Here is a 22758-nt window from a genome sequence, read left to right on the forward strand (position 1 = left end):
CTGCATTTAAATAGAGATGTCCCCCAGGTCTGAAAATACAGCTCAGGAAGAGCTCACAAAAGCATGGCCCCTCTCTGTGGAACAAAACCTTTGTTAATTAACTTGAACCTGTTTTTCAATGAAGCTCCAGACTGTTGCCTGCTGATGCACAGCCAAATGCTGTCAGTGTGAAATTATCATTTTGCTTGCACCTGTCTGCAGTGCTCGGAGCAGGCTGTTTGTTTTACTCATTTCACTCATTTGTCCTCAAACGTTAGTGCCTCTGAGCTTTGTCAATCACATAGGCTATCAAACAGATAACAAAATTTTAACATGATAGTATTTTATTGCTGCAATGTTGTTTTTTCCATGTATTTAGGAAGATTTATCATGCTTTTCTTATCCATAATATCTGCTGTTTTAAAGTAAACAACCAAGCAAATATGCATCATAAATCATTGTTTTGCATCTATATGGAACCTTTGCCTGTATTATTCTGCTGTTGCCTAGAGCTGGCATGGGTTGACTTCACTTACTTCACTTCACAAAATACAACTCGTCCATTTATTATATACAATTTGGATAATAGATCGGTGTGCCTATATTTATAACATATCTAAAGTACTTCGGAATATTATGGAGATGCAAGCCCACTTACAGTAAGGACACGTGTTCTGTGTTTTTTTTTTTGTTGTTGTTGTTTTTTGTTTTTTTGTGTGTGTGTGTGTCAATAAAGAAAAAAAAAACAAAAAAAACCAAAAAAAAAAAACAGAAGATGCAAGTCCACAATAAAGCCACGTGGTGTCAGTGTTTAGCAAGTATCAAGAGAGAGGGTTTGAGCTATTGTTGGATTTATCAAAAATAGCAACTTCGCAACGACTTATCGCGACAGAAACAGCTCAGTGAGGCAGCTCACCTTACACCGCGCATTACTCACTATTGTCATTTACTTGACATGTCACAAATATTGACTTATAAACGCACTGGATGCGCCTTATCAACCCCAAACAAAGAAACACCGCTGGGCTGTATTGACAGCGGTGGTCGCATGGTGGTCGGGCGCCTTTAAGACCCTTTCTGAATAATTAATGACGTCGCGCTGTAAACACGACTGACGCTCGGCTGCGTGGTGGCCAAAGCATCCTCAGAAACAGACCAAACAGCGAATCCTTTCATTTTCCCTGTTTATTTCAGTATTTTCCTCGCATATGCTGTCCCTAAAACGTAGACGACGGAGCTGCGTTTCTCTCTTTACGTGCCATGGCTAGAAAGACGGACACCCCCGCGTCCGATTATGGTGAGTGTGTGCCATCGTCTTTGTTGAAAACGTCAGGATATTTTACCCCCTGTGCCGAGATAACGGGATGACAACAGGACACAGCGATGCTCTGAACCAAAAATGATTATTTTCATTAATTCCTGGGTTGAGCGTGGATGTTAATCATAGCTTTATGCACATTTTAAGCTAATGTTACATTGTCAGCAGCTAACGGTCTTGACTAACATTTATAAATGGTGAATTACATTGATGTACCAAATAGACCACTAAACGTCTTCTAAAATGTACATATATTTAGTTCATTTGTTACAAGTATAACCGATATATACAATTACACCACTAATCGTGATTGGTGCTATAAAAATCGTGATATGTTCCGTATGTTATGTTGAGCTACCTACCTGGCATCAGTGCCACTCTGTAACACAGTAAGACCTTCACATAGCTGCACAAAGTGGCCCGGATAAGAATTGTTTATTTTGTTACATGTATTTGTATTCGTTTTTATGTGAGTTTAAAAGGCTATTTTAGAATAAAATGACCGTGTGAGCATCAGCCTTTGATTTGCTTTTCAATCAATCAATAAAACGTAAAATTGTCCGGAGACAGGGAAATCCGCTGTGCAGTGGCAAAAGGTTTTCTATATTCTGATTATGAATTTCTGACTGTAGAGCTGTCAGTAGCTTATCATTCTGTCACTTATCCCTCCACTTTTTCTTACAATGAAGTAGACGACTGTACTGCAGGTTCATGAAGGTGAAATCACTGTCCCAGAATCTTTAATTACAAAGTATTTATTGTCTCTTAGTGGCTATTGCTCAACCCTAGTCACTTGGTTGTTTTTAATCTGTGGGCGCTTTCTGTCCATTAGCCTGCCTTAGTTATTATGTTGTTTATCCAGACAATATAATCCTTTATCTGCTGCAGAAGCCACGCAAACAGTAGATTCAATTCAAACCCTGTCTGGGGCCTGTTTGATGGAGCATTCCTCCACTAAGGCATTATGTAAACTAAATGGAAAGAAATGCATTGAAAGCAACATGCAATTGGCAATGTTAGTGAGTGAGAGTCAATAAGAGGACAATGCACTTGATACTGGTGCTGTTGATAAAATGTGAGCGACACTGACATAAATTTAAGAGGGTATTTTTAATCCATCAGAAATGTCCCAAAATGTGCTAATAAAGATCTCAGTTCAGGTTCAAGTATTGCAAATGTGAATGGACAGTGTATTTTCTATTCAACTTCTATTGTTGATAAAGTTGATTATCATGTGTCTAGTTGGTGAGCTATCCTCTCATTCTTTTCACTTCTTGTCTTGGATGTTTTTCAAGTTGCTGCTGACCCTTACGTTCTTCCGATCTCATGACTACAGTGCTCTGCCAATCACCAGTGCTGCCTGTCAGCTAGAGTAGACCCCAGACCGGAGCCGTCACAGACCCATCCCAAAGCTTGTTAAAAGTTCAATCTGGAACTTTAGACCAGAGACAATATTGATGATATAATAATTGGATGTTTTTTTTGGCAGCAGAAGTTTTCTTTTTGACTGACCCTCCAACATTTTTGTAATTGTTCACCAAAGAAGAAAAAAACAAGCCTGTAGCCAGCATAAATGGTAGTAATTTAAGTTGTTGTTATTCTTGGCATTTTTTAGCAGTTTGTAGATGTTCAAACTAAGCTTGGCAAGCCTAACAATGTTAAGATGCTCTCAGCTAGATTATATCATTATAATATAGTTCATCATTAGCTGTCATAATTTTACATTGATAGGGTAAATTGTGATTGAAAATAAAGGAATAAAGGCAGACTGCCTTTTGCCATGAATAAAAAGTGTTATTATCTTAATATATAATAATTAGGTATTGAAGTTTGTACAGAATACATTACAAACTTGTATATTAATTGAATAGAGCAATGTGAGACAACATTGAAAAGATCTTAAGGCTAAATACTTTATTGCATCAACTCTACCAAGAGTTACATAATGAGATAGTTTAATTAAAAAGTTATTTTTCGATACATTCTCCACCGGAGCATGGAATGAATATATGGGGCCTCCTGGTGTTTAGGTCAGCTTCTGTACATGAGTCGGCCCCTGGTGCTTTAGCTCTGGCAGCTAGCTTTGCACAAGACTAATTTGGTGTTTAGCCCACACCGCTGAACAAGAAGGAGACAAATACTTACTTCAGCACAAGCACAGTAATGTGGTCAAATGTGCTTATTAAAAACCCCTTAGCTTCACAGCCAGGAAGTGACCAAAGGAAGCAAAGATGAGGCACCGGAGGCTTTGTAGGCTCCTAGCTCCAACCTGTGCACAGTGTTGTTGTGTCCTTGGGCAAGACACTCTATGTATTTGGTATGTGAATGATAGTTGAAAAAATCTGGATAAGTGCTATACATTTTTATATACCTATGTACCGTATTATTATACATGGTATCGGTATATTAAGCACATCAAGGTTGGTAATATTTGACCGCAAAAGAAGCTGAGGTTAGTAATTAGTTTTGATGTAAACAGAAAACAGAATTTTGTGCAGTTCTGACACTTGGGTTGTGTCTTTACAGAGGGCCAAAGCTTAGGCTAGTAGCAGCTTCAGTGAATGGTCAAAACTATATAGCAGTAAAGGCCATTTGGAAAGCTAATTTGAAATGAACAAAAAGGGTGAGATAAGGTAATGCTCATCTTATTTAAAAAAGTCATATCGTGCTGCTCTAATTTGCACTTAGTCATCCATCAGTGCCAGACTTGGCCTACATTCAGATTCCATCTTTTAGCTCAGCTGATTATGTAACTCTTTACCTATCTAGTGTTCAGTGGGACTATATACTGCTCAAAAAGTTCATCGGAAAAGAAAAAAGTAGAAACCATTCTACTCCAGGTTTGTATTTAACCATTTAGATATGACTTCCATTCAGCTGAAAGTCTCGAGTCGGGCACACTGCTAATTAACAAATGTCTTGCATGAGCAGCTTCACTAAACGCAGCATTTTTTATACTTTAGTCAATACAAAGACATAGGAATGTGCAGCCAGTGGATTTTATGGTTAATTTTGATCTCCAGACTAAATGTACCAATATTAGAATTTGTAGTGATTTATTTTATGGTTGAGTTTGTTTTAATTATTATTAGTAATTGTAGAGATTTTTCCAGCTGATACTGATATCTGATATTTGTTTGCTGTTGTGGCTGATAACCTGCATTTTCAGAAGAACCAAGCTTTTAAAATCTATAGCAAGGTCCACATGTTTGTGTTCAGTTATAATAAAGTTAACAAATTAACTTCACCCTCATGGACAAATAATTTTAAAATGTATTGTGTAGGTGTGAAAACATATAGTCACTTTTTCAGCTGAATTACTTGTTGATAAAGTATTGGCTACATGTCAGCCAATACTGATATTAGCACCATCCAAACTGGCATATGTTGATTTACCATGTGGCTCTTTAATATTCATATTCTTTGTAAGTATTTAGAGCTACTTCTTTAGTTGGCCTTGTCATCATTAGAGATATTTATTGATGGATTTTGGTCCTTATTTTCTACTAATGAATGTCTTGTTTTAGTCCTTGATTTCATTTAATTTAGATGGAAGTTAATATTTTGCTATTAGTTATAGAAGTTGGGCCGGCACCGTGTGGAGACATGTGCTCTTTGTCGTTGATGATTCAGCCCTTGCTTTTGCAGCTCCTTGTAGCTGTAGAGGTTTTAAGTAGTTTCTTCTCACCACAATATCAGTGTGTATTAGTTATGTATTTGAGGGTTGTAGGAATGTGCAATAAGACCAAAAAAATAAATCAAGATTTCTTTGAGCCAACTCATAATTACAATTTGACCATGATTCATGTAGACCTTGTATCTTTATTAGGGCTGCAAGATTCATCACAATTTAATCAAAATCACAATTTCAGTGGTTTCAGAGACTGCGATTTTTTATTATCTCCTGTTATGTAAAAACGGCTAACCAGACCTATCCAGACCTTGACAAACATTTTAAATGTTCTGAAATGCATGCTTGTCAGAAAAATCACATTGAGATATTTTTAAATAATCGTATAGATTTAATCTTTATAATGCTGTTAAGGTAAATAAGCTTGTTGTGAGGCTTCCTGCTTCACTTTGATTGGTTAATTCCACCTGTCAGTCACATAAGGTGACTGACCAATAGAGTAGGTGGGGGAAATAGGTAATGATGTCACCAAAATAGCATTGCATTGATGAGACTGCAATTTAATTTTTATTGTTATATTGCCCAGTCTTATAGTCCGATGTATTCTTCAGATGTATTGAGTGTAGCTGATCTTGGACTTGCCTGCAGGCTGCCACACAAGTAACCAAGGTCACAAAGCCTTGGCACAAAACTGCGCTGAGGGCCCCGAGCAGCAGGGGCCTGTCAGCAGCAACACTCACAACCCCCTCATCTCCTGGCTACAACTCCCAACTTGCCTCTCACTCCACCGGCTGGGACAGGAGAGCACTCTTTACTTTTCTTCTCTTTAAAAACAAGTCAGTTCTGTTCAGAGAGCACCAAGTGAGACAGACATGTGTTAATACAGCCAGAAATCCCTGAAAACTCAAGTGTTGTCCTTGCACTAAAGACCAGCATTTTAAGTGTGGAGTCCAGAGGCAAAGCAAGTGCAAGGCAGCTAAGATGTTTCTATGACAATACAAGATATCTGACAGGGAAATAAAGGGGGCGATCCAAGAGACACAGTAACCTGTAGAAATAATCAAACTGACTATCATTAATATATTAAACAATTTGAAAAGATTAAAGGAACCCTTCAGATCCAACCGGATAATCATGCTCAACAGGCAGCTGCATATTCTCCAGGCCTCTCCAGACCCTCTCACATCACATATCTCCCTGCTTCCATCTGTGACAAGCACAGGGCCCAGTGGAGGAGCTGTCTAGGAGCTGCTGTTTCTGTGGCAAATGCAAAGCTCCAAGGGGCCGGACAGTGAGCACAGGGCCCGAGAGCATGGGGTCCTCAGATCACCTCATGAAGTCTGATTCTGACTGTTTCATCAGACACACACACTCACAGCAGTGATCAGCTGAGCTGGATCTGCTGCTCAACCTGCAGTCCCTCTTTGCACAAAGGAGCAGATCCTGTTGATGGATTGTGGACCTTCAGTACAGCTCAGCAAACCTGTGACTGTCTGAAAATATGTGGAAAAGTAAGACAGTGACCTCCTTCACCCCTAAAATGCCCCAGTTTTTGACAACTGTGCCCTTAAACATCTCTACTGTCGACGTGGAAATAACATGATTTCAAATTATCTGACAACAATCTTACAAACTGCTTTAGCCGCAGTTCTATTAATAAGCTGAGAGAAAGCCCAGAGTACCTGAGGTGCAGGAGCTGTGCAGCAAACTGTGGCCCTATAAAGAGGCCAGTGTGGGGCAGAGGCGCCCTTGGACAGTGGAGCCAGTGTGCTGTATGTACACAGAGTGTGGAACATGTGAGTCTAAATACAGGTGAACCATGTGTCAGCTATAGACTGTCAGCTCACACTGCTTAGACGACTGCTGCATTTCACCTCACATTCACATATTTTGTAAGACTCTTTTCATCACCAAGAGCAAATGTTTCTTTCTTCCCTGTCCTCACTTAACTGAAGTCTCGGTTGGAGTGTGTTTTAGATCTTTAACACTGTAAATGATCCATACATGCTGTTGCCATGGATGTGACTCGTCGCACATTAGATCCTTTTATCCTCCTGTAATTCCTCAGATGCTCTGATAACCACAATGAGTATTATCATGACCACAACAGGATGCACTGGCATTATCTAACACAGAGAGTCAATACCAACTGTACTCTACAGCCATGCACAGCCTGCCTCCGGGCTTTTTCCAAATGTGTCAACAAATCACCATTCTCCAGGCGCTAACGCAACAACAGATCACCATTCTCCAGGCTAACGCTAACTAAAGCCCACAATACACACAGCCTGGTCTCCTGCTCTGGCAGACTACAGCAGGCTAAGCTCTCCTCTAATGTATATTATTCTTCTACATACATTTACCAGATCACCTCCTCAATATTTACTAAAATAGCCATAAAATTGTCTTTTTAAACTGTATTACATACATGAAAATTATTTTTATTTATTGTTTTTGTTATAGTGTAATAGCTTCAAATACTTTAGTAGTATTGTAGTTGTCCTTTGTCAGAAAGGCTCTTCCACTGACTCTGCAATCTGTTGCCTCACTGGCCCTCTCTGATCTCAGCAGGAGTTTCACAGCTCTCACCTGCCATATGCACAAACATGTTTTTGTCACTTATGCTTTGAACAATAATGTAAATAATGTAAGCCATCTTCCTCTGTGTACATATTGCTCTGCGCTGTGCTCTCTGTTTGTCATGAATGACTTGAGCACTGATATGATGAACCTGAACTCGGATCACCACCATAATTCAGCTTGAACTCTGTTTTCCAAAATCAAAAAACCTATTGGCTATACTTGCTGGTCATTGCTCAGCCTCATGAGATCTTGGAAGCTAAGCAAGGCTGGGCATCATTAGTACTAGAAAAATTTAATTCTGTCAACTGGACAAAGATTTGTTGTTTATGACGTGCATGAATGTTGGTAGTGGTCAGAGGCAATGGTGGCTTAGCACCATGCAGTGTGGAATGAATGAATAATGCACTGTATAGCACTTTGGATGCCTTGAATGTGCCATATAAATCCAATGCATTATTATTATCAGTTGAAATTTGTACTGTATATTGGGTCATGACATTGTACCCTTGACTACAAACAGTAATCCTATATGAGCAGATACTGTATGTGCTCAGTGCTCACTCCAGTCCTCTGTGTCTGCCTGAGTCTGCAGCTTTATGCACCTCATGCACTGCTGATAACTGCTCTGTCACTCCTCATCTTCACCATCCTTCAAACATGCACTGCTTCAACAGGTTCAGACAAACAGAAAATCCTATAAAGCTTTAGTATGACTGATAAAAAATAAACTTCAGTCCTTGAAGTTTAGCGGTCATCAAATTTTAAATGAGTGGTAGATGTGGCCCTCCAGATTTGCCTGTGAGTAGTGCAGTGTAGTCACAGTTTTCAAAGGCAACTGTGTTGTTGGAAATGGGCAGATGGAACTTGGACTTACTCACGCTGCCCCAAAGTCTGTCCAGATATTTCTCCAAGCGATGATTAATAGGGCTATGTACAAGCGTGTCATGGATCCAAATTAGGCAGGGACCACTCGGACACGGAAGAGACCGCCTAGGAATTAAGCAAATTCATGTTCCTCGTCCCACATCAAGTACAACCAGATGGAGGAGGTTAGCTGGTCCAGTCATACTTAAATAGTATTCAGCTTTGGCCAATCAGAAAGCCTTAAAGTGGGTTTGATTAGCTGTTATCTCAAGACTGTTCACATGATTTATTACATTTTACACTTTTTTTTATACCTGGGTGAGATCATTTGTCTTCATCCTAATCCTGCAGAACATGTGCTGTGAAATGGCCTACTTTAGCTTGTCTTGCCCTCTAGTGTCACAGCAGGTAAATGCGCCACACGGAAATGGAGCTGGAAGTGTAAATGATTCAAACATGGAGTCACTGTGTTTAAACATAAAGTGAACCTTGAGCTAATATTTATTTATTTTGAGCTGTTTTCTAATTGTTGATAGAGTTGATACAGTTTATATTTTTTTAAGTTAATGTTTTATGAAATGACATTTCTTTTTTCTTACAGGTGAACCACGCAAGTATGACCCTAACTTCAGAGGCCCAATTCGCAACAGGTATTACATGTGTACATTGTACATACATTACAATAATTAATTAATCAATAATTATTGCTTTATAAGAGCATTTTCAACATTAACAGCAACTATTAAGACCTTAATTAGTTATCCAGGTTTTTAGTCTGCATAGCAATATTGAGTATCCATAGATCCTGCCAGTTGATACCATGATCAGACATACTTTATTATCCCAAAGGAAATTCATTCAACGCAGGGAGCTTAAAACTGAAGATGTGAAGATGTTATCAAACCAACACCAATATGTAAAGAATTATTACAACTATTAATTATTAATTCCTTAATAAATTTCTTTCCTAGAAACTTTATATTAGAAATTACATACAGTTCAGTCACAAATATCAAGTTATTGTTGGTATTTGGTCAAATTACTCTTGTAAATAACATTTTGACCCCATGCACAGCACACAGAGTCAGTAGTGATTGATCATTTGTCATTCTGTGTTAATAAAGACTGAAGCCCAGTGCTGGCAGCTCTCTGTGCTCAGACACAGATCAATGTCCATAAGTCAGACTGGAGCTGCTGTTAGCCCAGTGACACACATTATTACCCAAACGCAAACTCTCCCCACACACTGGAGCTGTAACAGTGAAGGAAGCCACTGTTTCATAATCAGCCACACAGCATGAAAGCAACTGATGGAGCAGGATATCCATGGGTTTCTGGATGCTGAAAAGTTAAGACCTTTGCCATAGCAATTAACAATTCAAAACAAACTATTAAATGTTTTTGAATGGACAACCGCATACAGAATTGCACACAAAGCAGAAAGCCATGAATGACAGTAATTTCCCATAATACTCTTCCCTATCCCAGATGACAAGTGTGAAACCCTCTTTTATAAACAATATTGATCAGAACACAATATAGTCAAGCTTGCAGGCCTTCACTGATGATATAGTCCCTGTCTGAGGTTACATGGGGTCCTATTTCTTTTATGTTCTGTGAGTTTGGCCGTGGAGTCTGGATGCACATTGAGCCCATTTCTCTGCTGCAGCTGAAGGCACCAGAGCAGCTTTGATGTTTCTGAGGCTCTGAGGCTCTGTCTTAATGAGGACGGGGAGAGGACAGGCGCTTGGCTCGTCTTGATTCAGCTCTGCGTCTGTGACGACACCCTGGTGAATTAACTGTAATGTCTGTGGTGGTTACTGTGCAGTGACCTCAGTAAACCAACTGCAGTAGTGATCAACCTGCACACTTGCTCAATTAGGCACAAGGTTTGTAGCCAGCCAAACGTACTTTCTGTTCGTTTCACTGCTTTGTCTGAATGTGATTTGAAGGCGATAACCAGACGAATGTGACGTGCCACATGTTAATTTTCTTCACAAGTGGAAACATCTACTAAGTTACTTACAAAGAGGCCAGCTTCTCTGGGCTTTTCCTTCTACAACAGCAATAAAGAAATAATAAACAATGGAGAAATAAAACTTAAGCTAATTCTACTATAGAGAAAATACATACATTATTTCCTATCCTTTTTTCATTAAAAAATTGTTTTCTTTCTGGTTTCTGGATGTTCGTTAGCATCGCTAAGTCTTGATTTTCTTTGCCTCTGACTTCTGCCCAAACCACAATGCTGCCATGTGATTGGTCCAGTCACTCTGATCTACTGGTGGATTCACAGCAGAGGGATCCGAATATGGATTTTTGTGAGTTTGAACTCACAAATATTGCAAGAATTCATCTTGCTGCTCAAGGTAACTTTTTTATGACAGTGAAAACAGTGGTGTCTTGCTCTTTACCACCTGAACCACTGTATGGGCACAGAGGAGCTGCGCTGTGGTCCATGTGCCCCGAGCCTCAGAGCATCAGGTCTGAGTCTGACAGGGAGATAAAAGCTTCTCATTGAACTGACACAGCCTTCAGTTCAGACGCTCGACCTGTCAGAGCAGAGCTGTTCTGTGGTGTTTGAGCTCACAGATATCTAAGGAGCCAAAATAATATCTGTTTGACTACTACTGGCCTTGTGCCCATGTGCAAGGTATTTCTCTGATGAGACAGTAAAGCCTTCTTTACTGTGTCAGCTCTGTTAGACCTGATACTTCAAAGGTGACTTTGTATTAGCACAGTGCTGCTGCGCTTGCACAATGACTTAATAAGAGTCAGGTCTATTTAAAGCAGTGTGGAAACCTCTAACAGCCACATTAGACTCAAACTCTCGGCTGCGCGCCTCTGTGCCAGTGCTAAGTTTTCCACAAACCTACTGAGGGCTGCATAGATATGGAATGCAACCATTACCATGGCAACAAAGATGACTCTTCCCTTTGTTCATTTGAATGAAAGGAAATGGTGCTCCCATGTGTCTTTGTTAATAATATGCAGCGTCTTGCTTAGTGCACGAAAACACAACCACTGTTAAAGTTATCTGTTTGATTACAGCACAATTTCAAAATTTTAATAGCTATATTTAGCAAATAATATATTTTGAATGTGGTGATGATATAGTAAGCGCCACAAACTGCTCCTTCATCTTTCATTTATAAACACAGAATATTCCTTTTCATGTTTCCATTTTGGCTGATGTGTGAATATTTACTGCAAAACAAAAGCCAAGTCAAGGCGTTTCGTACTTATACTTTGAATAATTTATATTACAGATACAATTCACAACTTCACTCCCCAGAAGAGGCTCTCAGCACAGATTGCACCAAGCTGCATTTATTAATGTTGTCGCCTCCTAATTAGACCTGCACTTGCAAACAATCTCTGTTAATTTGTGATTCAAACGTGAATCACCCAGCTGTTAATTTAGGCCATTCTGCACACACAGTTTAAACACTTGTTTGTATGTAATTCATTAGTTGCCATTGGAGCTAAGTTTAGCATTGCTATATTATTTCCCTTTTATTTGTAGGCTGTGTATCTCTGCATTAGTGCAGAGTTCTTGGTTGAAAGGATTACTGTCACTGTCCAATCAACACATGGTCATGTCCAAAGCTGGGCCTCTATTTCACATTCACTTTCTAAAGAGCAGAAAGACTTGAAAGAAAACTGGAGTGTCTGCGTTGATTTGCAGAGTGAGGTTAAAGGAGGGCGTCTGTGTGAGCCTTGTGTTAAGGGGACCAGCTGAATAGGCCAAAGAAAGGTTGACCCCAGTGGGCCGGTGAACATCTTGTCTTGGGGCAGAAGTGAAGCAAAAGCAGCTTGTTATTGGAGACATGAGGCGAGTGGAGTGAGTGAGGTTGTGCTGAGCGTGCACAGGCCTCCTCACTGATGCTGTCTGTACGCGCCCGTGGGACACTCCACTCCGGGGGGATCCAGAGCCTCATTAGAAAGTCAGCAGTGCTCTACACCACTCCCCTGAAAGCTCACAGAGGAGATGACAGCTTGTCATGCCTCGCAGCCAGTGCTGGGATCTGACAGGATCTGAAATTCAAATGCAACACAGTGGAGCCATGATTATCCACAAAATATAAACCAAAAGCACTCAGGTAGCTGTTATTTTTATTTTTATGTTTTGGTCTCCTCACCATCTCTGCCCAGTATGAAAAATAAAATATCTGCCACTAACACTCTTCTTCCTCCTTTTGTCAGGAGTTGCACAGACGTGGCCTGCTGTTTTATCTTCATCATTGTCATCATCGGATACATCGCTTTGGGGACAGTGGGTGAGTCTGACACATTGGTCTACTGGTATTTATTGTTCATACCAATGGACATGGACATAAACTGCATAATTATAGACAAAACCATTACATTTTTATTTTTCGAACTATAAGTCGCACTTTTTTTCATGGTTTGGGTGGTCCTGCGACTTATACTCCAGTGCTTTTTATATATTAAAATTTTCACCATGTCTCCTGCTGCAAATAGTGAAATATGCAGCCGAAAACAGTAATCGAGCAGCAGAAAAAAAATTTGGAGGGGGTGTTAAACTTGTGAGGGACTAGCTGAAAGCAGGGATGAAGAACACAGGCTCACGGTAGGTACACAGAAGGGTGCACCATGCAACTTTTCTGGAAGTCATTGGATGGATTAACAAAGCTTGGACTTCAGTGACAAACGAAACCATCCTGTCGGGATTCAGAAAGGGTGGAATAAATCTAACTGGAACTGATGCTGAGTCTGACTACATTTAGGAGGAAGAAGAAGCGGCGCTCCATTTACCTCCGAAGGTCATGGAGTTGCTCAGAAGTGACACCAAGGATGAAGAATTCAAAGGATTTAGTGATTTGAGATGGGGAATTTGTTAAACCTGTTATGTTCTGTTGTTTATGCTATAGTTATCTGAACAACTGTTCATATGTTACATTAACAGCCTCTTGTCTATTTTATTGCCATTACTGTAACTTGCCTTTCAATATGAAATGTCAGTTCCTGGTCTCTGATTTTATAAAATAAATTTCTCCCAAAAAGTGTGACTTATAATTCGGTGCTACTCATATATGCTTTTTTTTTCTTCATTACACATTTTTTGTCTGTTGTGATTTTTACTCCGGAGCGACTTATAGTCTGAAAAATACAGTACTTACAATAGAAAAAATTTAACTGTATTTTTTTTTTCTTGAAAATTGACTTACTTCTCTGCAACTCTGATATAAATGTACTTTAAAATGTGATTTCTGTTGCAATGTGTCCGGTCTTGCTTTTATTTGAATGGTCTTTGTTGTTGGCCCTCTCTATCTCAGGTTCCCCTATTAAGTGGAAGCTAAAGGGCTCTAACACAGTATTGTTCAGGTTGGGTAAATAAATGAAACACAAGAAGCAACCAGTAAATTGTTTTTTGGGGCTATGGCTACTTCTATCTAGAGAGATAATACAGAAAACAAATTAAAACTTTGAGCTAGACCAGTCTAACAACATCAACATGATACTCTTTGTAACTACTGTTCATGTTGGCAATGGTAAAACATCCTTTTTTTTTAAATATTCAGGAAGTTAGAGGTATGAACAATGGTTACACATGTCCATATCTCTTTCATTTTGTAAGAAGGTCTGTTGTTTTTCAGCCTGGAGCCTTGGTGACCCCCGAAAGGTGGTTTATCCGACAGACAGCAGGGGCCAGTTTTGTGGACAGAAGGGGACCCCCAATTCGTGAGTTGAAAACCATTTGTTTTCTTGTTCTGTGGAGCAGAATAATGACTGCATGTTTGATCATTTGACAACTTTCAGTAGTCATCACTTCACAAAAGACTGGCTACACTGAGATAGCAAATGATTAATTATAGCAAGCCGTAGCTATGCATGTGTGAAGGCCTGCTGATAAAACGGTGCAGAGTAAACGGCTCTAATCTGATTGTGCTCTTTGTCTTCATCATTTGTCTCCACAGAAACAAAACAATATTATTCTACTTCAACATTTTGAAATGTGCCAATCCTGCTGTTCTAATTAACCTCCAGTGCCCTACAACTCAGGTATGAAAACGGCCAGAGCATCTCTTTGTTTACAGCTTTTTGTCCAGCTTGGAGTAAAACAGATCAGGAGCTGACAGTTTCTTTGGTTCTCCAGCTCTGTGTCTCCAAGTGCCCTGACAGATTCGCCAGATTCCTGGACTCACAGTCGGGTGCAAACTGGGAATATTACAAGCAGTTCTGCAAACCAGACTTTGTCCTTGGCAGTAAGGTAAGAATGGATTTAAGTTGTGAACAGAGTTATTGGAGCACACCTTATTTTATATCACCATGATGGTCCTGCAGCAGGTGGTATCATTGCTGCCGGCGTCAGGATGACGTTGTTTGAGAGTCAGAGGGAGCTGTTGTGTGGGAGGGTCAAACACAGCCACAGTTTGAACTGAATCATTGATTTACGTCCCACATGATTTTAAGTTTGACAGTGTTACATCTATATACAGACTATGGTTACATCACAGAGGATACAATCCTGTGGCTCCCCTCTGACACTTCACACCACTGAAACATACTGACACATGTTTACTGTTTTTCTCTTTGTTTTTTAGCCAAATACAGAAGTATTACGAGATGAGGACTGTCCGTCCATGATTGTGCCAAGCAAACCTTGTAAGTCAGTATTAGTGTCAGTATTAGTTTCCTAAACACATTAAGCTGAATAAGTAAAACCATAATAAGTAATATAATGTGTGTATTGTAGTTCTTCAGCGGTGCTTCCCAGACTTCAACACCAGAAATGGAATTGTGACCGTAGCCAATCAGACTGTCTTCAGAGATGGGCTCAACATTCTGAGAAATATCAGTGACCTCCAAGATGCTGCAATGTAAGTACTGACATGTAACAGAGCTATTCCTACTCTCATTTAACCTCTCCATATAACAGTAGTACAGGTATTTTCTTTTGAACATACTGCAGTGCCGAAGTGTAGTTTATTGAAATACCTATGGTCTCAATAGGCCTCTCAACTCAACACTCAGAGAACACAGGGCCCAAGTAGAAGGGTATGGAAGCAGGACGTGTCAGTCACGTCCAAGAATGTGGGAGATCACATTCTTAACACTGTGCATGAATATCCGCTCATATTTAGACTGAAGCTAATAGATCATGTATTTCAACGGAAGAGATGTGATGAAGATACATGATTTTGTTCAACTATGAACTATTTTATGATAACACATGCTTTTCTATTTGCAGTAAAGTCACCACAGTTCAGCCAGGGGGGAAAAGGTCCCATAGAATATTTTGTTATAGCTTTTTAAAATCGGCTTGCTATTTCATTTGCTTTGTGTAGATTAGTCTAACACTCGTCAAGGCTTCTGTTCAACTGTATGTATCCATGAGTTAAGTATTAAACATATTGTTTTTGTTGCGTTCAAAAGTACAGTGCCACCTGGTGGGCAGATAGTTTCTTCTCAATGAAAATTTGAATGCTGGTCATTGAGTAGTCCTGGACACGATTCAACCCATTTCTTAGACAAGGTATCTCTGTCCTTAAATTAAACCTCTTGATCACCATTGCATTGTTTTCTCAGACTTTGCTGTGCTGCTTTTGTCTCACCCAAAAGTGACTTTGTCCTCTGTAGAGGTCCTCTGTGCTGCAGAGCTCAGAGGACCACTGGGTCATTGCAGTCTCACATCGTTTGTTTAATTTGGGAAATGATTAGTTTTATGAGCTCAGATGGATACACTTGAATATACTTTTTATTACTAACTACATGCTCTACTTTCAACATTTTAACCAGCATAGAAGGCATATGCTTACAAGCCCTTTAACAAATAATACTATTAAATGACTGTGACTTTTTAAATTACATTAGAATATTAACAAGAATTCAAGCTGATGTTCTTCTTGTATTTTATTTGATCTTATTTGTTTACAGGGGTATCAACAATCTTCTGAATGCCAAACAAATTTTCTCCAGGATCACTGAAGATTATGCAAACACGTGGCACTGGATTCTGATGTAAGAAATTATTACTTTAATTTAATCTATCAGATTGTCCTTTTGCAAGTGCTTTTCAATGGAAACCCTACCTGAGTTCAGTTTTCTGTTGGTGTTGTTGCAGTGGTCTGGTGATCACCATGGTGCTCAGTCTGCTCTTTATTTTGCTTCTGCGCTACATTGCCGGTGTGCTCCTGTGGCTTATTATCTTTGGTGTGGTGGGTGCCGTTGGTTATGGTAAGTACAGCCTGCTCTAGAGTCTAGTGGCTGCTCCATCCTGCACTGAAATACTGTTCATCACTGGTTCCCAACCTTTTACTTTATGGTCCTTTGATTTTGTCAGAGTGCATATGATATGTAGTGTAGTGTCAAAACATAACACAATAAAAGCACCATACTAACTGGGCAATAAATAAACATGATTTTCAATTCAAGTTAATTTTGTAAAAAACATATAATGTTCTATCTATTCCTGGTTTCATAAACTGAATATAACAGTGTTTTAATCTGTGCCATTTACCGTAATTGAGATCAAACTTCTTTCGTGGGAAGGTTGCAGTGTGGATTAGTTTCAACGTGATGAACATTTAAAATTCCTTACTCTGTATTGACAATTTGCTCTTGCACGAGCTTATACTAATCACTAATAAGCATCTTCTTTTGGTTAGCCACGGATTTTAAGTGGGATTATGTCCCCAGGTTGGGAATCAATGCACTTATACTTTAACTTGATATAAAGCCATCAATTTTTTTTTATTTGCTTTGCTCTTTGTGTTTAGGTATCTGGCATTGTTACTGGGAGTATAGCACCGTGAGCGTGATGCCAGGTTCTGATATGACCATCTCTGAAATTGGCTTCCAGCAAGACTTTTCACTTTACCTTAACCTCAGGCAAACTTGGCTTATTTTCTGTATGTTTACAAATCTTGTAACCCCCTCCAAGATGTATGGATATTCTTGCTTGTTTATGTGTATTTAATAATGTATACATGTCCATTCCATAGTGTGCTTGCTTGCTGTAATTGAGGGGATCGTTGTGATTGTGTTGATTTTTCTGAGGAAAAGGATATGTATTGCAATAGCATTACTAAAAGAGGGAAGTAGGTAAGCAGACAGCTGCCAACTCTAAATGTGTTCAGTTTGACTGAAACGGTTTGACTCTTTCCCTCTTTTGCAGGGCCATTGGAAACATCATGTCCACACTCTTCTACCCTCTAGTCACCTTTTTACTCGTGACCATCTGCATCGCTTACTGGGCAGTCACGGCAGTGTATCCCTTTATTGTAAACAGATGTTTTAGCTTATATGATAAAAGCTAACATTACACTAACATTATTTACTTTACCATAGTACATCATAGTTTTTATTTCCTTGACAGTCTTGTCTTTAGCTTCTTAGCATCTTCAGGTGAGGCTATCTACAAGGTCTCATCACCTGATGGCACATGCATGTATGACAACAGTACATGTAACCCAACGGTAAGTTTACTGTATACAGAAAAAAAAGAAAAAGAACCAGTTAGCAATGCAACCTTTACTGAAAGCTCTCTCATTTTATTTTCTTCAGAACTTTTCACAGAGCAACATATCCAAAGCGTGCCCAGGATCACAGTGTAACTTTGCCTTCTATGGAGGAGAGGGCTTGTACCACTCAAACATCTTGGTTTTTCAGTTCTGTAATCTGTTTGCCTTTCTATGGATGGTCAACTTCACCATCGCACTGGGGCAGTGCACACTGGCAGGCGCCTTTGCATCATATTATTGGGCTCTGAAAAAGCCAGATGACATCCCTCCATGCCCGCTGTTGTCCTCATTCAGCAGGGCCATATGGTATGTGAAAGTCACAGTGGAGATGACTGTCTACAGTGATTAGTGTCATCAACAGTTATTCATTTTGTGTATCTTTAGTTTTCACACAGGGTCCCTCGCCTTTGGCTCTCTCATCCTTGCCACAGTGCAGTTTATCCGAATTGTTCTGGAGTATTTAGATCACAGGCTAAAAGGTACAAGTCCAGCTTTAATATACTTTTTTCTACTCAAGCCTCATTGTATTTGACATTTCTGATCACACTGTTTTTTGCCAGGTGCACAGAACAAATTTGCTAAGTTCCTGCTTAAGTGTCTCAAATGCTGTTTTTGGTGCTTGGAACATTTCATCAAGTTTTTAAATAGAAATGCATACATTATGGTATGTACCAAACCCTACGGCACAATTTGCATGTCTCTAATGCCTAATATTACCTAATAAACCACTGAAACCAACAGATAGCAATACATGGAAAGAACTTTTGCACGTCAGCCAAGGAAGCTTTTTTCCTCCTGATGAGGAATATCCTTAGGTATGATTTATTATGACCTTTAGTATATATTTGAAAAAATAATACCAAATATTTTAAATTCCCCAGTTTAAAATGATACTGTTAAAATGTCTTTGAAGACCAATGCATGCTGACTTTGTTAGTTTTGTTTTTGAGCTCTCCTTTCCTGTCCACAGGGTGGCAGTCTTGGATAAGGTCACAGATTTCTTGCTTTTCATGGGCAAACTGCTCATTTCAGGAGGGGTTGGTGAGTCAGTGATGTCTTTTCTGATTTCAAGCAGAATAACAGCAATTTTAAAATATATTGCTATCAGTGTTGTATTGCTAGGTTTAGTCATTACGGTACTTGTGTTTCATTTTAGGTGCTCTTGCATTTTTTGTCTTCACCCATAAAATACCATACCTTCAGCTACATTTGCCAGTTCTGAACTACATTTGGGTACCTGTGGTAAGAACATGTTAAATCAAAAACAACTCTGAGTTTTTGCCATCATTAAAAATGGTTAACAATAACATTTCTTTTTTCTCAGACAATTATACTTGGATCATTCATTGTTGCACAAGGCTTTTTCAATGTTTACTCCATGTGTGTGGACACACTGTTCCTGTGCTTTTGTAAGTAAACACACTGCTATAGCTGACATAAAATTTGCTTGTAAATACCAAAACTGTACATTAGGTTTATTCTGAAATTACAAATAGTTATGTTGATCTAGATTACATACTGTATCTTCCTGCTCTTCTTCTACCTTTTGCACTTGACAGTATTTTCAGCTCTTTGTGCCCGCACAACTAATTGCATATATCTCTATTAAGCCTTTACTGTCCACTCTCTTTCTGATCTGTCCCTACTGCTTGCTCTCTCTTCCTTGGCTTTGCCGTTGCGGGACTGGTCTCAGGTGAAGACCTCGAGCGGAACGATGGGTCTTCCTCCAGGCCCTACTTCATCTCTCCAAATCTGCACAAGATCCTGCGAAAAGGGGAGGAGGGTGCCAAACTATGCGATGTGTCTTGAGTGAAGTAGCCGCTGGACAAAACTGTTGACTTATTTCTCCATATCTATATATGCTATATGCATGGAGTCCGGACTATCGGAGCAAGTACTGTAGGGCTAAACACAAACTGGATGCACCCCTGGACTGGGATAATGTGGACACGACCGGACAAGTTTTAGTTCAGTTCTACACCAAAAAGGCATTGTAGACAGACTTTAAAAGATCTGTTCACTTCCTTTTTCAAGATGACAAAACTCTTGCCTTTTCTACCACTTTTATGTTTCTTTCTTTTCTTGCGTGTATTCTCTGCTGACCTCTGCCTTATAAAGAGGGTACACATCATTTCACTGGATGGATGCACACTCTCAGATTAGTACAAAAATTACAAAGGCATTTTACCCCGATATTGTAAGAGGACCTTAAATGTACAGCTGTTCTTGGTTGGGGCGACCTCTTGTGGCACTTTGGTCTTCTATTGTAAAGTTCAGTTTTGTATGCACTTTGACATATGGGAAAAGAACCATGTGAATTTGTCGAGCATGATATTTGCTGGCTGTTGATGTTTACCATAGGTTTTACCAGTTGCTTTGATCCATTGTATTTATACTAACTCAGTCACTCCCAAAATAGTGTGTGCACTCAGCAAATCCGTGTATCCTAATTTTCCATTAACATATTACCCATAGATGTACTGTAATGCAGACAGAGACTGTGGGAGGGCAAGACTTAAAAGACTTTTTCCCCTCAAAACATAAACAGAACCTGACAATATTCAGGAAAGCGTCTGAATGCAGCCACTAGTTTATGTGCCTAGTCGTGGGAAGAAAATCCTCTTTTCTCTTGTTTTAGATTTAACACCAAGACTTTTTGCGATACAGTTTATAAAAGGATGTCAAAGCCATTTTTGGTAATTTTTTTATTGGCTGGGTCAGATGTAGTGCTGTTTAATACTAAGTATAATACACTCATCTGTCTGGGAGTTCTTCAGTGTTTCTTTTGTACAGAAGATTTTTTATTGACAAATCCAATGAAAATGTGAATCTTTTTTGAATAAACATAAACGGTTTAAATACAATCTGGTCTTTTTTCACAATCTATAGACATGTACATTAAGGATTTTAACTTGCTACTGCTGCCCCCTAGTGTACGATCTGGAGACAAACGATGGCACGCCTGAACGACCCTACCACATGAACAAAACTCTGCGACGCATCCTCAACAAGAAAAATCTCAGCCCAAGAAAGATGTGAGGACGAAAGAAAAACTGACAGCAGAGGGAGATGCAGGTTTTTTCCAAAAACATTTCACTGAGAAGCCTATTTATTCATACAAAAGTCTTTTGCACTATGAAGACGTCATAGCTCTTATTTAAAAATTGTTCAGTGGTTTTTTTATATATGTATAATTTATTGTATTTCTGTAAATTATTGCATTTCTTTAAATATTTTCAGAAATACCCAACTCGTGCCAACATCCTGTATGGAAATAGTTTTATTCTTGATGTTCTGGCTTTTAATATTTCTTGTAGTTGCCGGTTTTTGCCACAAGGTGATGCCAGGAGTCATCTGAAGTTCTTTTTTTACTTCGTGGATTTTAAGCAGTTTTGCTATAGTTAACTAATTTCTAAATTGTCTCACATTGAGATACATATTTTCCACTTACTGACCAGTGTTTTCACATTGAACTTGGAAGGACATAATACTAGAGCTGAACCAAGTGCTCCATACTCAAGTGCCTTATTTCTGTGGTTACCACTCAGACTCTAATTGTACTGCAGCTCTTTGGTCAGGCATTAATGCTGTTTGAAGAGGTCTGAAGGTGCTAAACTTGATGTATTTTTATTATAGTGTAACTTGTGCCATTGTTTGTGTCTGAAGTTAATTGTTATTCAACTAAAAACTTTTTTAAAGAAGTTGTATTACTATTAGTATCAAGTCTAAAAATATCTTAAAGTTGATATTTTCTTTTACAAATCTTTCTACACCAAATATTTGTTATTACAGTTTCTTTAGAAGTTAGCATATGTTAAATGTGTACGTATGTATTATAGGTTCTTGTATATTGTTATTTATTAACATTTCTTAAAGTGCAGCTATTGTTCTACCGATTTAATAGTAAGATTTTAAGATGTAACACATCTTTCAATCAGAGTGATGCTCATTACATTGTTATTTGTAAAGTGACAGTTTCCAGCCCAGTTGAACAGGCTGAAACATGTGCAACAAAACAATTAAAAACCATTACTTATCTGCCTGATATAAAACAATACTGTACTTCTCTACACGTACTGTATTTCTCTTTTTAAAGTCCAGCCATGTACCTGCTTTCCCAGGTTTCCGAGGTTAAAGTTTTGATTCTTACGAGATGATGAAGTAAGTCACAACAGTACCCTGTGTCTTTACCGTTAGATTCCTTTGGTCAACCACAGCCAACAAGTACACACAAGTAAAAGTACTTTGGTTACTATGTGCGTCAGGCTGCCACCACAGCATTCAAGACACGCACTGACGATTCCAATAGACAGATTGATGAGCTAAAGTGATTTATCTGGTCTTTATTTGATGCTGCAAAATATGTTTGTTTTGCCAAAGTACATTTATGTAACTAATTTAATATGTATGTACATTGTTTACAAAGGCAGGCACTATATAGACTGGTTCAGAAATTAGACATTTATTTTAAACAGACTTCACATACAGTAAATAAATTAAATTGCAATATTTAACACATTTTTATTTATCTTGGACTGATTTTGTGTTTGTCACACAACGGAACACTGTCCATAAAGTGTCACCAACTGCACAAAACTATACCTAGTAATGTTCTATGACTGAGGTACACCAAAACTTTCATTTTCACAGATAACATGAAGACTGAAGAATGCTGTTTATCATTATGGCCAAACAGAAAAGACTAAATAAATGACAATACTCATGTATGACTGAGGATTCTGTGTGGACGCTGTGTGGAGGCCAGTGATCACGGTGCGGTCACGGTGCGGTCACGGCGCGGTCACTGTGTGGTCAGGCGTGGGACACAGGCAGAGAGGTCATAGTGTGTGCCGGCAGCATAGGTTGAAACATTGAGGGAGGGGAGTGAACTGAAA

At 39.0% G+C, this 22758-nt stretch overlaps 2 protein-coding genes across 2 annotated transcripts in view; one reads left to right on the forward strand and one right to left on the reverse strand.

Annotated features, from left to right (window-relative positions):
* The window catches only part of LOC129412077 (LIM/homeobox protein Lhx8-like), a 121888-nt gene that overhangs the window by 95768 nt on the left and 3362 nt on the right, over positions 1–22758 (reverse strand). Inside the window, 1 exon segment of the mRNA XM_055165041.1 lies at positions 22643–22752. Within this exon segment, the coding sequence (XP_055021016.1) occupies positions 22676–22752 (77 nt within the window). The 3' untranslated portion in view covers positions 22643–22675.
* LOC110167761 (choline transporter-like protein 5-B) lies at positions 1118–22661 on the forward strand. Its single transcript, XM_020933139.2, has 22 exons — positions 1118–1276; positions 8977–9025; positions 12582–12655; positions 13997–14081; positions 14318–14402; positions 14497–14610; positions 14945–15005; positions 15097–15220; positions 16278–16361; positions 16465–16577; positions 17120–17251; positions 17345–17444; positions 17518–17610; positions 17731–17818; positions 17907–18169; positions 18248–18342; positions 18424–18527; positions 18605–18678; positions 18834–18904; positions 19020–19105; positions 19188–19272; positions 20796–22661. The coding sequence occupies exons 1-22, from the start codon at positions 1240–1242 to the stop codon at positions 20900–20902; spliced, it is 2124 nt and encodes a 707-aa protein (XP_020788798.2). The 5' UTR covers positions 1118–1239; the 3' UTR covers positions 20903–22661.

The sequence above is a fragment of the Boleophthalmus pectinirostris genome, unplaced genomic scaffold (assembly GCF_026225935.1).
Source record: "Boleophthalmus pectinirostris isolate CB_2022bp ecotype Guang Dong unplaced genomic scaffold, ASM2622593v1 HiC_scaffold_7, whole genome shotgun sequence".
NCBI classification, from domain to species: Eukaryota; Metazoa; Chordata; class Actinopteri; order Gobiiformes; family Gobiidae; genus Boleophthalmus; species Boleophthalmus pectinirostris.